Genomic DNA, 14491 nt, shown 5'->3' on the forward strand with positions numbered 1-14491 from the left:
CAAAAGGTTTTTTAGTTGCGCTGTCCACAAAATTCATTACGGACGGAAGGACGGAAAGACAGACGGACGGACGGACGGAAGGACGCTACGACGGACGGACGGACGGACGGACGGACAACCCGAAAACATAATGCCTCCGGCACCACTTCGTGGCGGAGGCATAAAAATACATAAGAAAATACAAATATTCAGGGATATAGTAAATTCTTCTCTAATGCAGGTCTGGGAGTCGGATAAGCCACATGCTGCAAGCGGATGAGTAAATAGCAGAGATTTTGTTGCTGATTTCCACGTCTAGCCTAATATGTCACAGTCTACGTCTAGCCTAATTTGTCACACCTTGCCTAATATGTCACAGTACTGCACCTTCACATCTACAGGAAAAGATTTACTTCATAAAATTTCTTTCATCTTTCACCTATTAAAATATGTTAGCTATATTTTATCTCTTTTTTTCCTTTTTAAAAATTGCATATCATACCGAATAATCAACCACACGATGAAGACACACACAATGGATCAAGCGGACCTCAAAAAAATCTATCCAAATGAGTTTGTTGAAGTTTTTTTTTTTTTTAAAGAATATATTCTTTCATACGGTCTTGGCCCTTGACAAGTTCTAAGTTCAAAGGTGACAGTCACTACACAAAAAATTACAGGAACTATATGAACCACAATGCTTACAGTGAACAAAACATTACATGTAAGAATTTAGTTTGAAAACTCTCCACTGAACACTGCAATGCAGAGCAAGAACATGAAATTATAAGAGGCAGGGTAACAGCAACACGATCACTAGATATCAATCACTAATCGGGGAAGGAAGACTCATTGGGAAGACAGAGTCTTGATTTTAAAACTGATAATTCAGAATGGGTGGGGGGGGGGCACATTTCAGCATCTTGGAGAAACTAACATGGAGCCCTGTCAGAGCTTTTAATAGTGTATTTTGGTTTAACAATAGGGCATTTTACAAGAGACAAAAATCAAACAACTGGAAAGCTCCTGAACAAGAATATAGGTAATAAATTGCTTGGATTCAGGGATTAAATCATTTCTGACTAATGACACAACAATAAACATGAGATAAGGAGGAGAAATACATTGCATGTGGGATTTGGAAAGAGCTTGAAAATGTCTCACATAATACACACGAATATGCAAAAAAGTAAAAGCACTACAAAACGTATGACATATAAAGTACAATCTGCTGCATAAATAAAACTCTTCCCAGTAGACCAGACTCACCAGTAATTGTGACCCTGACTCTTGGCCTGCTGAGCCTCTTGTAAATGCCTGTCTAGTGCCGCCATGAGACCACTGGACGTCTCCTGGGGGAATTCACTACCTAGGGACTGAGAGATAGAAAAACAGATACATCGATAGATAGATAGAAAGATAAAGAGATGAATAAATAAATAAATAAATAGATAGAAAGGCATAGATGGGTAAAGATGAATAGATAGATAGAAAGATAGATAGATAGATAGATTGATAGATTGATTGATTGATCGATTGATCGATTGATCGATAGATAGATAGATAGATGGAGAGCAGAAAGAAGGATGGATAGAGTGGGAGATAGAAAGAGAGATAGAGAGACAGGAATGGATAGAGAGATGGACAGAGATAGAATGAGATAAAGAAAGAAAGACAGAGAAAGAAAGAGAGAGAGAGAGAGAGAGAGTGAAAAATAGAGAGAAAAAACAAAGAGATAGCGAGAGAGAGAGAGAGATGCAGTGATGGAAATGACTGATGAATAGGGTGATGTCTATAAAACGTAAAATGTTGGCTATTACTGGGACTGCAAATAGGCAGTTGAGCACTACTTCAAATAATATTGTACAGTCTTACATCCCTTCTGATACCCAGCTGATGTTGAAAATAATCACATTCAGTAAATTATATCCTTCGGAGAAGATATTCAAGTAATCTAGTCCCATGGCAGTTTGTTTGTATGTGTTTTGGTCCTGGGGCAATTACCTCCCCCCCCCCCCCCCCCCTTCCCCTGCCCCTACCCTTGATCCTAATCCTGAACCTACTCCTGACCCTAACCCAAATCCAAATCCCAACCTTAACCCTTATTACCCTTTAAGTGTTTTACTCTAACCTTATCACTATTAACCAGTATTGAGTGTGTGTGTGTGTGTGGGGGGGGGGGGGGGGGGGGAGGATTGTTCTGATGCAGTAAATTTACATACTTCTTGGCCATGTTTGATAAGTCCAAACACAAAGGTAGTGTTAATGGTAGAAATCAATGCTCAGTCTCCTAAGCACAAATGATTTCTGTCAATAGAATACAATTCCTGGTGAATGAAAACTAAATTCTCCCTACCATAAAGCTCAATCAATGAAGCAATTTACTATGACGATGAAACCAAATACCGATCCATATCCATATCCAATATATCAAAGCACACCAGTGAGTAGACACTTAAATGAATTTGACGTTGTTTGAGTCACGGGTATCAACGAGCACTTACCAATAGTAAATCTTGTGCTGAAATTCGTACACTGTAGGAGAAGGTATCGTCGTCCTCATCTTCCACAAACTGATTAGGGTCTGCAGTCCATTGATACACCTGTGCACAAAGAGATACCACAATTTGGCTGTTTTGCTTTTTCTTATTGATGAATTGTTGCATATATCTAAAAATAGATGCGCTGAAGTCTTTGTCATAATATATAAATATATATATAAAATTAACCATTTATACTAAAATTGGTGTTTGCAGGGGTGTCTGAGGCAATCATCTCCATCTCTCAGTTTCAAATGTGGAGGCTACCTCCATTTTAGAAAGTTTGACCAAAAAAAAATCTGCATATAAAACACTGCATCTATTTTTTTTTCTAATATTGTTATGGACCCAAAGACAACATGGAAGCACAGTGCTTCCATGAGCATAACATAGCAGAAGTCTTACCAAAACAGGGACAGAGAATATTAAACAAGGAAGGAAACTCTAACACTACAATTTCTAGCAGTATCATACAAAATCTTCCCACAATGTTTAGAGTTCTGTCACACTAGAACTATAAGCATGACATTCTACAATTTAGTCAGTGTCTCATTAATCAATGCACAATCTGTCCAAAAAGACCATAAGTAATCTATTAATGCCAGCTAGTATGTACCTGCTAACACTTTCATGTATCATTCTCATTGCTAAGCAACTCCAAAACACTGGACTCATATACCAAGCATTGGACAATGCTTGAAGGTAATGATCAGTAGTGGCAGCAGAATGAAAAGTGGCATGAAACGGATCAAAAATCATCTTGTATTATCAAGCTTGCACAAAAAGATACATGGGTGAGATCTGCTGGTATTCTATTTGTGATTTCATGTGATTTTCAGTAAAATAATTCAAATAGCCACATATCAGCCACTACCTTTTACCCTCGCTATGGAACATCTACCCCAACACTCCCTGCACTCGGCTCTCGGGCAGACTGGCATTTATCGAAATCTCATTGGTTACATGTGCGTGAATTCGTGCGATGCTCACATACAAAACTGGATGTGTATTCCATTGATACTTAAGCCATTTTTTAACCACTTTTTCTCAAACAAACATCACCTATGTAGACTATCAATCATTCTACATCAGTATCCAAAGTGATTTTTATTCCTCCTGCCAAAGTAGTCAAATATCAAAAGCGCCATCTTGACTTTTCCACTACTGCTCTTCTGCTTAAAACATTTTGTCTCGTTCTGTACCAATGAAGGGGTTCGCTTTACGTGAGACGTATAACACACCTGTTCCTCTGTAATCTGCATATAGAGTAGAACATAGTAAAGAAGCTGATCGCACAGCTTCCGCACAGTCCCCCTGAACTTTGGCGTGTCGATCATCGCAGACACAAAGTCGAATATGCTGAACACCAAGTTCTCAAAGCCGAGAACCTCACCTGTTAGAGGGAAATTCAAATTCAATAGATGATAAAGCCATGATGTCACGTGTGATAAACAAGGGAGACTGCCATTCAACCTTCACCCGTTCTGCTAGACTTGGGGGTGATTACTGATTACACAAACAAATGCACTTGCCTTTGTGCTTGATTCTGATAGGTCACTTGAGCATAAAACTGATTGCCATGACTACGTGAGGGTAGAATAATAGTGTCTTGATGGGTTCGTTTGAGCGCTCTCCTACATAAAGAAAACCGTACTGTACCGAACCCTCGCCAGAGGAGCTCTCAAACATTTCGAAAGCGTACCATACGGAACTGAACCGAGCCAAAAGTGGACCACTTCCCAATGTGCTCCACAAGGGTACCAAAAGTTTGCATGCGAAGAACACGTAACATGCACATACCTCATCATGCAAGGAGTTCATTCTCTCTGTTCGAGGCATCTGTAAGTAGTTAAAGCACAACGGGGTGCATGATCCTCTAGCTACAAAATGCGTGACCCCCCTCTACAAATAACTCACGAGGTATGCTTTCTCCACAGGGCGCTTGACACTCCATGTCTGACACAGTTCAGCATGGTTTCCTTTGGTTTGATTTTGAGCGCTCGAACGCATGCTCATTTTTGTCATGGTTGAGTTTTATTCTTTTTTTTTTCATTTCCTCTTTCCCTTCATTTCTCGAGACAACTGACATGTGCTTCAAGAGATTAATTATCACATCCATTTTTCAAGTCCTGATCCGAATCCAGCACATAACCAAGTGTGAATAAACAACCTCTGATCTCTCTAATGCCTTCATCAGAACCATTTATTCATGATTTATACAATACAACACAAGACACAGCACTCCCTACTTACCATCAGAGTCCACAGGATCATCTGCTTCCTCCGTGTCGTTGATGACCGTCCGCACGTAGATGTCTGCGCTGTCGGTCAACGTCTTCCACGTGGCCTGAAGGACAGCTGGCATGGCCTTGGCTATTTGGCTTGGAAAGCACTTCACAATGACCGTCAAGGCCTGATACACAGCAGTGACAAGAGGAATGCGAATGCATAATAAATTGTAGCTCACTACACACTCCAGGCACTGAAGCAACTGAAAATATTCTCCTTTGATGTCTGGCAGAAGTGCAACTTCAAACCTAGAAGATAACATCATCCCTGGGGTGACAGGACCTTTAATGTTGTTCTCAAAATAACAAATTTTAAAGACAGCAATTTTTTTCTAAGTAAGCTTTGGTTGTCCTTTTTAAATGGCCAAAATTGAACAGTCAATAATAGTAGGATTCCAACTCCCATAGTTACACAAGCACAAATTCCTGCACTTTCCTTCTATCAAAAAAAAAACAAACAAAAAAGAAAACAACTTGATGTAATTTGGCAGAAAAGACACATTTGCAGGAGCATTGTATCTTTTACAGGTGAAGAGGTTACTGCATTCATGAAGGCAGCCCCAAATAAACGAAATTTCTTGTTTGAGAAACGCTTGTCATCCGATTGGGTGAACTCACTTTGATGATTTCTTTCTTCAGGCCACTGTCTGATGTTGCACCATCTGGTACTGTAAGGGCCTTGACAAACTCATCCATGAAAACACTCAGGACTGGATACAAGAGCTTCTTAGCTGCACCCTAAAACAGAAAATAAACAAAACAAAAGTGGACAGTAAGTATCAACATTCAGAAGTGATGAAAATACATATAGCTTAGCTTCATTTTTTTTTTTTTTTTTTTTTTTTGGGGGGGGCGGCAAAGACCGTTTTACATGTAACTTAATTGATTGAAAATCAGAACACTGACAAAGCACAAATAAACATGAAGTGCCTTAATACTTCTGATGGCCCAAAAGTTCCTCTTACTCATTGTGGGTCAATATGATAATAAAGTCAGTTTGGATCAACGTACGCATTAATCAATTTCTTCCTTACTTGCATTTATGCATAGTAGAAGTCCTGAAAATTGATACTATACACATTTCGTTTTCCTCCATTTGCTTTGTAAATAAAAAAACTACCATTCTACCACAACTTTCTAAATAGACCATATTACGACTGAAGCAAAAGCAAAAGACAAATACAAAACTGGGCTGACAAGCTGTGCATGTGAAGGGGTACTAAAAGACAGGAGTTCACCTTGGAAATGGAGGCGATGTTGTAGATGAGAGTCGCACATGTGTTGAAAATCTCAACGGCACGGCCGCGGGTCCTGATTGTGTACGTGTCGCTCTGGACGAAGATGCGATGCATCTCCGGGAGAATGACGGGGGCGACGTGTTCCATTTGAACGTCTGACACTTCTCTCGTAAACTCTGGAAAATAATAGATCACACGAGGTGAGAATTTCATTCTGCTTCAACTCCTTACATGTACATCTATCCATTTACCAGGTGAATATTGCAAAGGAAATGATCATCAGGTCATCATCAAATTGGCAGCTCTGAAATTCACAACATACCACAGTATCTTTAATATACCAGAGAAACATTAGATGGGACTGGTTGTAGTCATAAAATGAGCATGAATTAGAAAGAAATGAAAAAAAAAAACACACACACAAAAGTTGCCAATTTGAAAGAGAAGCAGACACTTTACCCTTCTAAAATGCATTGCCAATTTAAAAATCAATTGAAGCTTTGCAAAAGCTCTGGCAAAAGAGCTTTTGCCATGAAGCTTTGAAAGTTATGCACTTGAACAAAAAAAAAAAAAAAAAAAAAAAATATATATATATATATATATATATATAGAGAGAGAGAGAGAGAGAGAGAGAGAGAGAGAGAGAACACAGTGAGTATTCTTACATGAAAAAAAGTGCTACTTTATCTCATGAAGCACTATCAATGAATAGTAAATTCAAAGCACAAAACCACAGTTGTAGTTACTATGTATCTATGACTCTGGCAGAGGAATTAAAAGATTTGAATTGTTCTCAGCATCATAGAAGTCAAAGTAGAAAAGTTCCCTGTTTAATAGTCTTTCTCCGGCTCTCTCGCTATTTCTGTTTTCAACACCACACGAATTCTATCCCTCACTTCCCGTGACCTTTATCTTTCCATAGCAGAACATTACCAGAATCAAACTTGAAATCAGAAAGGTAATTGTCCTCTCATAGTTTGTGTAGTTGATTCTTGTATAAGCCTTGCCCACTGCAGGCCTCGAATTACCCGGGAGGCAAAAGGCAATTTGCCGCAATGCCCTATCTACTTGCCGCAATGCCTCTCTCAAAATTACCATGCTTACTGCAACTTTTCCTTGCTGCCCTTCAAAAATTTTGAGAGAGTTCGAGTGCCCCTAAAACCAAAAATTGCCTGTCCCTAAAACTGGCAAAATTCAAGGCCTGCCACTGACAACTACAAACTAGCCCGACACTTCACACAGACTACTATGTATATCCAATGCCTTGTATCATAACAAATGCCAAAGTTTAAGGATATTGGGGCAGGTTTTGGACAATAGCACCGCTACCTAGAATTATAGGAAGTGATGTCACCATGCCATTACATACAGAAGACCATTGACTTTTCTAATAGATGCGTTGTTTAATATTGTGGCGGCTCTATTTCAGAAGCTGTAACTTTGCTGACCACGTTTATGATGATGTTCAAATGCAAAGGAAAAACACTCCAGCAGACACATTAAATAAATTAGGCTTTCACTGTCAAGAGATATACAACCAAATATCACAATGCTCATAAACTGTTTACAGAATGGTTTATTCTGACACTATCGTGTACTGGAAATATAGAGAATGGTATTAAAATCGGATTACTCCCAGATATCCACTCTTACGAAAGCAGTCATCTTTTATTATCAACTCTTCATACCTATGCAATATTATAGACTCCAGTAGTACATAGGAACACACATCTCTTATTTGCAAACTGGATCATATATGTACTATATGTTCATATATAAACTTTACTCCTCCTGTACTCATTTCACATACCCGTGAGTACTCTCATGGCTCCGTGAACCTCGTTGCTGTTGCCGTTGGTGATCATCATCATGAGGAGGCCAAACAGGTCCGGCCAGGCATCCGGCCAGTCCCAGTGGGCAATGGCTGAGATGGCATAGGCCACACTGGACCTTACCTTGCTGATGGACTCGCCGAGACCAGCGGGCAGCATGCTGCGAATATGGGCCTTGGCCTGGACATTTAAAAGCAAAAGCATAATCTAACATACACGTATAAAGAGAGGAGGGATAGCACGAGGGTATGCAATCACAAAGGCCGACATGCCTACATGCTGTATTTACCATTTTTTTATAGTGACCAGTCATTCTAATCAATGTGGGGGCTAGTGTGACGGAGAGTATTGGCATGCTTACCTGATAGAAAGAACTAATCCTATGTAGTTTCCATTCCCTGGACATGATACTAATAGCATGTTTATCCAAGAATCTATGTATCAACACTGCTCTCTCTACCCAGCGGTACAAATGACTATCCAGACAGACAACATTGAAGAGTTGTGATGCAGAATGGAAAGTCAACAATAGCAAATGAGTAAAAGAAATTGAAATGATTCCACAGGGCACCACTCATAACAGCCTGCTGCCAGTACACCCAGAGAGTTAAGAGTGAGTTTCACTCGAAGAGAGCAATAAAGATGGCTGAAATCCAATGCTACACCAATGTGCTACATTTATCAAATACCAAATGCCATTTCATTTATTTTTTTTAATGAAATCGTCTTTACATCACAATGTTCACGTTAAAATGATACTGGCTGTCCAACACTTCATGTAAAAGAGACAAACACTACTGGTATAAAATATAGATACAACATCAATGAATTGGGAGTATTTTCCAATGCAGCGGTGCTCTGACAATGACCCTATGAGCATCCCCTAATAAAACAACAAAAAAGTACTTTACAAACATTCACATTGTTTTTTCATTTTACTTTTCAACACTCACTGCATCAGTTGCCACAGGCGGCCTGAATTTCTCTGAATTCTGAGACCAGTGCGCCTCCACATATTGCTTGAGGATGAGTGATGACAGCTGTACAAGAATGAATAAAAGAGCATTACTGATGACCATGACAAGAAAATGCACCACAGTATCATGAGTATGGTGAATGCATCACAATTCTCAGGTATTCATTTACCGGTATGTTCCAGAACAGAATTTAGAGCTCTCAGAGAATTCGCTTGTTCAATCTTGAGGGAATAGCAAATAGGAAACTGTTGGTTAAATATTCACCTCTTCAGAAATAGATAACACTCATGCATGTGACTGCATCCCCGAGGGTTTTGTACTACTTTGCCACAAATGGGGCATTTGATGAAATTACAATGTGTAGGAAATTCAAATGATTCCAACAACACCAAATTTGATTTACTGCTGTGTACAACTGTAGTGGTGTTGCTACTTGGGATTGGTATAATTGTTGTTTGATATAGAGGTACCAAGTCCGGATGAGCCAGGATAAGAAAGAAAGGGCAGTTGACGAGTATTCTTTCATCCTAATACTGTATGATGTAAACAGTTACCCAATGATAAGTTACAAATGCCACATCCAAGTTCTGTCTGACATCATTGAAAAGCAGCATTCCTGTCAGTTACTTGGTGTCATTTCAGGCAATTCTTAAATTATACCACAAAATAAGAATATGGGTCACCATACAGCTTAACTGCCCATGGTTTAATGAGAAAACATGCAATAACATAGAAATGTGAATTAGAAAGAATTAGGTTTTTTAATGGTCAATGTTTAATGGCATCCTTCATTCAGTCACTTCCTTATTCCAATCAGCAGGATCTCTGATGCTCTGCTTTTTTAGTAAATTTCTGATTTCCCACAAACTATACTTTCCACATGAAACACTACCTGTTAGTTCAAGATGTGACATAAATTGTTACAACTATATTGATTGGAAAGGTACAGGTTAATTTGTAAATTTGCAGTATTTTGTGTGCAGCTTAAAGCATCCTCGTAGATACTGCTTCAAAAGTACTATCGAGAATCACATGCAGCAATTTTGAATACCAAACACTCACAAACACACACACACACACACACACACACACACACACAACAACAACAACAACAACAACAACATCAACAACAACTTGCAGGAATTAGAAGAAAAATAGGAAAGAGAGGTTTCAGGAAAGATATTGGGTTATTTTTATTACCTGTCTGATAGCAAGGGCTCCATTTTTATCAAGGGTGAGTTCTGCAAGGTAAACTCCAAATTCTGCAAAACGAAATTTATGCATGAATATAGTTAAGAAAAATACTTAGTACAACCAAAATTACAGATATGTTTTGATATTTCTTTGCGAGTTTGTTCTGGATATGAAGCATGGATTCAATTACAGCTGTACAGCTGTATGTGCATTCTCAGAGATGAGCGATACATATCTGAAGAATTAAATTGTGGTGTCCGATGTCTTTGCTTCTACTTCTGTTTTTTGTTGGGAGCACACAAACATATATACACATGAACTATGCAGAAAAAAAGCAAGTTCTGTGGATAAGGCATGTGGAGATACATTATAGGCCTACATCATGTGTACTTGGCAGACAGTAAAGACAGCTCTAGAGTCTATAAAAATTACTGCAATCAAATTGATAATATCATTTCGTCCATTAAAATCTATTTACCTGGCCTTAATGACTTACGAGGTGAGGGAGACCTCAAAATGTAAGTAAAGTGAAACTAAACAACTTAAAGCAAGTCGCCCATAATTCAAACATAACACCATCCAAGACCTGACCGCCAGCTACTGTAGAAACCAAGATTCCCAATAGAATCTATTGGGTACCAAACGGTATTATGCTTTAGCGCGCAGCCGAATTTGGCATGGGAGGCCAGAGATTGAATCTTGGTGCAGGTTTTTTACATGTCTAAACATTTCTTAAAGCTATGTTCACACCGACGCCGAATGTCGCGCTTTAAATCGGCGATCAATTTTGCGTCATTTTTGTTTACTTTTCAAAAAATCTCACGATCTCCTCAGATATGTTATGCTCTGATAAGCTCTGATACGCTCTGATACGACGTTCGTTCCCACTTTGGGCAACAAGTTATTTCCCGAATCGCTACAGCTTCTCACGCTTTGATGCCGACTGATCAGGATTTGTTACGCTTTAAATCACGCTTTGATATGCTTTAATACTCTTTGATAAGCTTTGATGCGCTTATCACGCTTTAAATAATGCTCTGATACAATTATCAAGCTCTCTTGTGCATTGATAGGCTCTGTTAAGCTATGTTACGCAATGGAAAATTTCGAGATCCCGATTGCATCCCGCCTCTGATCCAGAGCATATATAAAGATGCAGCAGATACACGAAATCATTGCATCTTTGGCAGAAGAACAAGATATGGAAGTTCAAGATGTACCAGAGTATGAACCATCCTATGAAGTAGACATGACCTTTGTCTCCCTGCTCTATAACTACATCCTAGCCCTCGAGGCGGAGGAGAGAGAGGAAGAACAGCAAAGACAAGAGGAGGTTGAACTACCAGCAGGAGGGAGAAGACCATTCATCAGGAGCTGCTGGACCAGGCCATAGCTCACTGAAGCAAGAAGACAGCAAGCAGTACGGCCAGTACATAAGCCTCCTGGACACACAACTGAGATTAGAGGACCCTGTTGCCTTCAGAAACTTCACCAGAGTGACCCCTGAGGTGTTCGATGAGATCCTGGAGAAAGTGGCACCAGTCATCCAGAAGCAAGAGACTAACTACACGCACCCTTTGTCAGCTGGCCTCAAACTGGCAATCACCGTGAGACATCTGGCCACTGGGGACAACTACAGATCATTGGCATATGGTTTCAGATGTGGTATCTCAACCACATCAGAGATGATTCCAGAAGTGTGCAGGGCCATTGTAGAGGCGTATTTAAGATGAGGTCTTCAACATACACTTGTACATAATGTACCTACCACCCCTGAAGCATGGAGCACCCTTGCCCAGCAGTTTGAACAGAGATGGAATGTCCCCCATGCATTTGGTGCCTTGGATGGAAAGCACATAGCCATTAAGAAGCCAGCAAACACAGGCAGTCTCTACCACAACTACAAGGGGTTCTTCTCCATACCACTGCTGGCATTGGTAGATGCAGAGTACAAGTTCATCTAGATTGAGCTGGGAGTAAAGGACACATGTCTGACTCCCAGATATTCACAGACTCTGAGCTCTTCGAATGCCTAGAAGATGGGTCCATAGGGCTGCCCCCACCATGCCCTCTCCCTGGAGAAAATCAGCCTGATATTCCCTACTTCATCCTGGGTGACGATGCTTTTGCCCTGAAGAGCTAGTGTACATGATGCAGAAGCCATACAGTAGAAGAGGGATGACAGAATGAGATGAACAGAGGATCTGCAACTACAGGATCTCAAGGGGGAGAATGCCTTTGGCATCTTGGCCAACAGGTTCCGGTGCCTGTTGGGAACACTGGAACAGAAGGTAGATAACGTCAGAGATTTGGTGGAGACTGCTGTGGTGCTCCACAACCTGCTGAGGAAGAGGGTGGCGCTGGCAGCCAATGAGGTGGACCACGAAGATGAAGAGCAAAACTTCGTACCAGGGGCCTGGAGAGATATGGACCTCACTGGGAAGATGTTCCGCAACCACCTGCAAGGGGGAACCTTGCCACTGTGGATGCCAGATATCAGAGAGATCATCTCAGAAAATACTTCGTCTCTCCAGTGGGTGCTGTTGACTGGCAACAAAGAATGGCTGGGGTGGTACTTCCTGATTGAGTTAAGAAAGGAGTGGCTCAGATATCGTCAGAAGCAGATGATGAAGACAAAGACTTGTGTGTCTGGAAATAAGAACATTCTCCCATATGCACACTTTGTTTATCTTTAATATAAGTTTGAAATAATTTTTGTATTTTGTGTACTGGTGAAGATGTTACTATTATTATTGATATTATTGCTGTTATGTATTTCATCTGCTTGTAAATAATATAAATATAGACTTTATTGATTTTTTCACCATGAAAAATCAGATAATACTACTATTGTAAATCAGGAGTGAAAATTTAAAGAAATCAAGTTGTGGAATTTGAAATTTAGATATGTGCGATAAAAGATCTGACTTTAAAATACGCAATTTTGTGTTAAATTGATTATTACAAATTATTATTACAAATTGATTTTCTTACTAATTAAAAAAATTAGTAAGGAAATCAATTCTATATGTGAGATAAATAAACCTTATTGTAACAAAGAAAATAAAACAAAGGAAATAAAATATAAAACATTATAAAATTAAAAAATGAAATATAATAAAAAATAAATAGAAAAAAACTTTGTGAAAAACTCAGAATACTAAGTTTTCCACAGAGTTTTTCTATTTTTTTTTTATTCTATTGCCTTTTCTATTTTATTATTTTTTATACAGGGTGTCCCTGTTAAGCTTTCCTATGCTTTGGGCAAAACTGATAAGCTTTGTGATGCTTTGATAAGCTTTAACACGCTCTCCCCGCTTTACGCAATTCGTGACAGATCGCCTCAAATTTTTAAACAGTTTAAAATTTTTTGGCGCTCTTGCTGAATGTCCCGAATTGCTCAAAGCTTTCTCACGCTCTATTATGGTCTTTACGCTTTAATTAAGCTTTGTTACGCTTTGCCGCCGCTTTGCTTGCTGTTTTAATTCGCCATCAATTCGGCGTCGGTGTGAACTAGGTATAAGACAAAATTTAAAATTTTAATATTATGGCACATTTAGATGAAAAGTCAACAACAAGAGGGTTAGACACCATATCCTTGAATATTTTCATCATAAATAAACTGGTCTAGACTAGGATGTAAATTCATGTTCTCATTAACGAGATTAATTAATTAATTAGATCTGGATAGTGGATATCTGTAGCTGTAAGTATTAAAAAAATTAGTCTCAATTCTAACTTCATTGTCTAAGCCTCAGTTTAATACAGAGCTTAATTTACACCTTTCTAATTCTATTGTCACGTTGTATAGTAATCGGCATTTTCCAATTCTGTAAACTTTCAAGTTTAAATAGGACTATTTTCTAATTATCATTTTAATTGCACGGCTGGAAATTCTCAGTAACGTTAGAATTCTAATCTCATAACTGTCAGCACTGTAGCCTAGTATCAGTAGGGGTGCTGGTCCGAGAATGCGGATCGTCCGCACAAACGAGGGTATCTTCGTAAACGCGGACAAATCGCGTCCGCGAAAATCGGGATCGGTAGCTTTTTCGCGGACGATCTTTTTCCTCGGGGCTTTGCGGGCTTAGGGGTACCGAACCGCACGTTGTAGATGCGATAAACGGATTCCTCGTGTACAAATACCCCTAGTTCACCGTCTACTTTTCTGGGTTGTCCGTCTTCCCGTGGATTTATCGCGCGAAATGTGAAAGTCGCTGTGCTGTCAATGGCAATACATGTAACAGTTACACGCATCATGGAGCAACTTAACACACCTACGAAGTCACCAATGCACTTTGCAGTGGAATTACGGCAAATTTGAACGGTATGAATATTTCTTATGAATAAAATATTAATTCTAATTATTGTTAATTAATATTCCGATTTCCGATTGTCAGGTTTGGCGACTGTATGCCGGTACCTACAAATCCCGTTGTGAAC

The 14491-nt window shown here is 39.4% G+C and overlaps 1 protein-coding gene across 1 annotated transcript in view; it reads right to left on the reverse strand.

The window, feature by feature from the left end:
* The window catches only part of LOC139710451 (importin-9-like), a 37789-nt gene that overhangs the window by 16045 nt on the left and 7253 nt on the right, over positions 1–14491 (reverse strand). The window contains exons 2-10 of the mRNA XM_071622368.1: positions 10055–10116; positions 8831–8917; positions 7856–8057; positions 6046–6221; positions 5426–5545; positions 4773–4932; positions 3761–3912; positions 2484–2582; positions 1249–1355 (exon numbers count right to left, since the gene is read on the reverse strand). Of these exons, the coding sequence (XP_071478469.1) occupies positions 1249–1355; positions 2484–2582; positions 3761–3912; positions 4773–4932; positions 5426–5545; positions 6046–6221; positions 7856–8057; positions 8831–8917; positions 10055–10116 (1165 nt within the window). The remainder of the gene's footprint in view (positions 1–1248; positions 1356–2483; positions 2583–3760; positions 3913–4772; positions 4933–5425; positions 5546–6045; positions 6222–7855; positions 8058–8830; positions 8918–10054; positions 10117–14491) is intronic.

The sequence above is a fragment of the Diadema antillarum genome, unplaced genomic scaffold (genome assembly GCF_040938485.1).
Source record: "Diadema antillarum isolate AM-2024a unplaced genomic scaffold, OU_Dant_1.0 seq00001533_RagTag, whole genome shotgun sequence".
Classification (NCBI taxonomy): domain Eukaryota; kingdom Metazoa; phylum Echinodermata; class Echinoidea; order Diadematoida; family Diadematidae; genus Diadema; species Diadema antillarum.